At 36.8% G+C, this 5,378-nt stretch overlaps 1 protein-coding gene across 1 annotated transcript; it reads left to right on the top strand.

Annotated features, from left to right (window-relative positions):
- The first annotated feature begins 1,103 nt into the window (after positions 1-1,103).
- Positions 1,104-4,862, top strand: SLITRK6 (SLIT and NTRK like family member 6). The gene has a single exon (XM_005282303.4). The coding sequence runs from the start codon at positions 1,104-1,106 to the stop codon at positions 3,624-3,626; it is 2,523 nt and encodes an 840-aa protein (XP_005282360.1). The 3' UTR covers positions 3,627-4,862.
- Positions 4,863-5,378: the final 516 nt, after the last annotated feature.

The following is a 5,378-nucleotide window of genomic DNA, read 5'->3' on the forward strand; positions in this document are numbered from 1 at the left end:
TCATCTCAGTGAGACCTGTGCCAAACAGATACTTAATTGAAAATATATAATGTTCACCAGTTTCTGTTCCTGATTTAATAGTTGGACAGTTCTGATACATTTTTCATGTATCCTAAAGTTTGAGACCAATGGTTTGCAAAGTAATAGCTTAAATTACACAGTGCAGATGATGTCATCCATCATTGCTAATTGTTAATGACAAATCTCTTGCTGTGTGCATTTTAGAATGATACTAATATTAATTATTAAGAGGAAAAATGTCCAATTCAATATATTATATATTCCCAACCTATTTCTTTCTATTTATACTTCACTCTTATTCTTTTATTGCTAGTAAACTTAGTTTACATATTGAATGCAGAAATATATTATACATATATCAATAAAACATGTGCATGTATAATCTCCCTAAAGATATGAATGTGTGGGTAGGGTGTGTATGTGTATCTACCCACAGCTATATTTAAAATATAAATACAGCACATACATATTTAAACAAAGGGGAAAATCACTAATTGTTCTCAATTTTGGGGTATTAGCATTGCAGAGGAAGTTCCATTTCAATTTACAGATAAGTTGCAGAAACAGGCAAAGAAAAAGCCCTCCACATGCTGGCTGAATAAACATTTGATAGACAATAGATTGTTGGAACTGAACCGAGATTGGTTTATTATGAAACTGTTCAGTCATATAGCCTGTTAATATCTATCTGTTGCAATTTCCTAAAAACTGCAACACTGCATGCCTATCAAAGGTGAAAATGTCTTTTTGTTTGCTTGTTTGTTTTCCTACAAAGCACCATGTACATATATGGCACTCCATAAATAAGAACATAATTTTCATGAGCCCTGCATGCTGTGTTGTTGCAACATAAAAAATATTGAAGTGCTTCTGTGTTATGACCCCTTCATGCTATATTTAATGGTTAGAACTAATCATGTGTTGCATTTCTTAAAGAATCACTACAATATTTGATAGAACACAATATCTTTTTTTAAGGATAAATTGTTTAGGTAAGTTTGGGGAACTTTCAAGTATTTTTTTTTTCAAATCTGAAATGATAAACTCAATTCATTTTTATTTTACAGGACCTACTGGCAACAATGAAGCTCTGGATTTTTATGTTATGTTCAGTTGTGGTTGCCTCGGATTTACTACAATCTCAGACTTCTTTGTCTTCAGCGAGAGGATCTTGTGAAAATCTGTGTTCTTGTGAAGAAAAGGATGATATCTTGATTATAAACTGTGAAGAAAGAGGTATCAAAATGTTATCACAAATAAATGTCCCACCATCACAGCCTTTCCATCTTAATCTGCTGAACAATGGCTTGACCACGTTACACATGAATGATTTTGCTGGCCTCATCAATGCTATCTCACTACATGTTGGATTTAATAATATTGCAGATATTGAACCTGGAGCTTTTAATGGTCTCAGTCTTCTTAAGCAACTTCATATCAATCACAATTCATTAGAAATACTTAAAGAGGATACTTTTCAGGGTCTTGAAAATCTGGAGTTTCTTCAAGCAGACAACAATTTCATCACCGTGATTGAAGCAAGTGCCTTTAGCAAACTCAACAGACTTAAAGTGCTTATTTTAAATGACAATGCCATTGAGTTTCTCCCTTCTAACATATTTCGCTTTGTGCCGTTGACCCACTTAGATCTTCGTGGAAACCAGTTACAGACACTGCCATATGTTGGCTTTTTAGAGCATATTGGTCGAATACTGGACCTTCAGCTGGAAGACAACAAATGGGCCTGTAATTGTGACTTACTGCAGCTGAAGATATGGCTTGAAAACATGCCTCCCCAGTCTATAATAGGTGATGTTGTGTGCAACAGCCCTCCAGTTATCAAAGGCAGCATCCTAAGAAGATTAAAAAAAGAATTGCTCTGTCCCACTCACCCTATAAATGAACTTGAAGATCCTTCAGGGTCCTTGCCCTTGGTAGTAACCACCTCTATAAGTGATAGCCACCTACCAGCCAAGGTGATCCCTGTCCTGAAAGCTCCTACCAAGGAACCAGGTTTAGTGCTTCATGCCACAAAGCCAGCTACTCAGCTTCCAGGAATATACTGTCCTGTACCCTGTCACTGCACCAGCCATATCCTGTCAGGAGTTCTAATTCACTGCCAGGAGCGAAATATTGAAAGCTTGTCTGATTTAGGTCCCCCTCCTCCAAACCCTAGAAAGCTTATTCTAGCTGGAAACATTATTCAAACATTGCTGAAATCAGATCTGGTGGACTATGCTAGCCTGGAAATGCTTCACTTGGGAAACAATCGTATTGAAATCCTTGAAGAAGGATCATTTATGAATCTAACGAGATTGCAGAAGCTATATCTAAATGGCAATCATCTTACGAAGTTAAGTCAGAGTCTCTTCCTTGGTCTTCAGCACCTTGAGTATTTGTATCTTGAATACAATGCCATCAAGGAAGTTTTGCCAGGGACATTTAACATGATGCCAAAACTTAAGGTGTTATATTTAAACAACAACCTTCTTCAAACTTTACCACCCCATGTTTTCTCAGGGGTGCCACTAGCCAGGCTAAACCTTAAAACAAACCAGTTTACCCATTTGCCTGTGAGCACTGTCTTGGATGAACTGGATTTGTTGGTACAAATTGAACTTGAGGACAACCCTTGGGACTGTACTTGTGATTCAGTTGGGCTGCAGCAATGGATACAAAAGTTGAGTAAGAACATCATGATGGGTGACATTTTCTGTAAATCCCCAGGGCACCTAGCAAAAAAAGAATTGAAATCTCTGAACAGTGAAGTCTTATGCCCAGGACTAATAAATAGCCCAGCCCTGCCAACCCATGCTAGCTTTATAGTTGTGACAACTTCTTCTACAACCACCAATACTGCAGACACTATTCTTCGATCACTTACAGATGCTGTCCCACTTTCTGTTTTAATCCTAGGGCTCCTAATTGTGTTTATTACGATTGTATTTTGTGCAGCAGGAATAGTTGTCCTTGTTCTGCATCGGCGGAGAAGACACAAAAAGAAACAGGCAGATGAACACATGAGGGACAGTAGCCCAGTTCATCTCCAGTACAGCATGTATGGTCACAAAACAACACACCACACAACTGAGCGTCCAGCACCAACTCTCTATGAGCAACGCATGATCAGTCCCATGGTTCAAGTTTATCGAAGTCCATCCTTCAGCCCCAAACAGACAGAACAACAGGAGGAAGGAAATGAAAAGGATATGAATGACTCCAGACATCTCCGCAGAAATCTTCTGGAAAGAGAGAACAATTCTCCTCTCACAGGTTCAAATGTCAAATACAAATGTACAGACCAATCAGCTGAATTTCTGACCTTTCAGGATGCCAGCTCCTTATACAGAAACATTCTTGAGAAAGAAAGAGAACTCCAGCAGCTAGGGATCACTGAGTATCTAAGGAAAAATATTGTCCAGCTCCAGCCTGACATGGAAGTACATTATCCTGGAACACATGAGGAGCTAAAGTTAATGGAGACATTAATGTACTCCAGACCAAGAAAGGTTTTGCTTGAGCAGACTAAAAATGAGTATTTTGAGCTCAAAGCTAACTTACATGCTGAGCCTGACTACCTGGAAGTCCTGGAACAGCAAACATAAAATGATATAACTTTGGACTGGGACAGAAAATCTGTAATTCTATATTAAGTCAGAACATTGTAAATAAAAGTGCCTTATAATAATGTATCATCCATCAGGACTAAAGCACAGCAGTAATCCTAACAAAAAACTCAGGGATCACTGTGGGAAGCCATGCGGAAGTTTGCAGGCAATATGTCTTACCCCAATTGAAACATGATCTCTGTGTGATTGAACTGTGGGAGGAAGACTGCCATATTCCTTGGGGGGGGTGGGGTGTTAAAAGGTCTGTATGGCACTCCCCATTCTGTACCTAACCTAGGATAAACCTTTTATGTTATTTGTATTTCTTTCTTTTCTCTCAATTTAATTGGACTACATTTTTAAGTACATGATTATATAGTTATAAAGGTTAATATGTATTGGTTAGGTATTAGTACATGCACTACATATGTGAACATTGTCTACAACTGCACTTACCATACCCTTATAATAAATACAAAAGGAAATGAAGCTTTGTAATATTAAATGTCAGTTAAAAAGAAAAAAAAAGAAAAAAAGATATTTAATTGTATAGGCATCCAGTGCCTGCAAACATTTAAGTATCTTTTACGTGGGACTTAATTTATCACATTATTACAGTATGTGGATGGAAAATATATGTATAAAGATAATTACCAACACTTTAAGAGATATCAACAAAGCTTTCTGCTACTTTCCCTATCTGACAGTTTTACTCAAATTTGGACAATCTTCTCTTGTTCTGCTGCTATAAAATGTTGTGCATCACTGGTGTTTCAACTCATAAGCCAGGGCAATTCTGAAAGCTACTGAGAATCAGCTGTAAATACATTAGTGCACCTAATGAGTTTGATTTCTTTTATATGACTGGCTCCTGTGGCGGCTTTGAATATTCCTGGCTGAAATACAGAAATAAGTACACTATGGCCAGTAACTTCCAGATATGGGGGGGGGGAGAATATTTTGTTGTTGTTTGTATCAATTCTCTACATTTTGCTACACATTAACAGCAAAAAGACACTTCTCCTGTTAAGAGGTAAAAGTGGCTTAGAGTGTGGAGCCCTGCAGCTTTATTTTACAACAAAGTCTAGCTAGATTTATATTAACTATTTATTCTGTACAGTTTTGTATTCTTTTTCAGTTCACAACAAGAAATAATTCTTGGGTGCCTTTCAAGCAAATAAAAACTGCTCACTATAAACAAAAATGGAAATAAAGCTTTTTTTTTAAAAAAAATGTCATTTTCTTAAAAGTCTTTTTTAAAAAAGAGCAAGACAGCAAGACCTGCATGCACAAGTTTAGATCTGTTCAGGAGTCAAACACGAAGCTTCTCTCTGTTGTCATGTGGACAGAAGCATCTTGTTCACTGTGCAATAAGGCCATTCAGTTTCTGTGCACGGCTGACACAGTGCCAAACTGAAAATCTGACTTGCATTTCTCCTCCTTTTTAAAGAAATCTTTTGTAAATCAACTACACATGAATATTTTTTTTCTGATTTCCAATTGCAAAGCTATTGAAAGGCTGAATCAATTAATAGATTTCTAAATATATAGATTAAAACTAACAACTGTAGACTTGATAAATTCAGAGCCAAATAAATAAATACATAAATAAAAAAGATTCCCTTCCTTTAATTTAGCCTACTGCAGTTTTCTTGCCTAGCTGTGAGTTCTCCACATTTCTTATATATGAGTTTCTGAAGGAACACAATATCCGATAGAAAACTATATTTTCTTGGCTCTTAAGTTTGC

The sequence above is a fragment of the Chrysemys picta genome, chromosome 1 (assembly GCF_011386835.1).
Source record: "Chrysemys picta bellii isolate R12L10 chromosome 1, ASM1138683v2, whole genome shotgun sequence".
NCBI lineage: Eukaryota > Metazoa > Chordata > Testudines > Emydidae > Chrysemys > Chrysemys picta.

Bases quoted from the DNA above. Each gene is read 5' to 3' on its own strand.
- SLITRK6 (XM_005282303.4), top strand. From the start codon at position 1,104: ATGAAGCTCTGGATTTTTATGTTATGTTCAGTTGTGGTTGCCTCGGAT.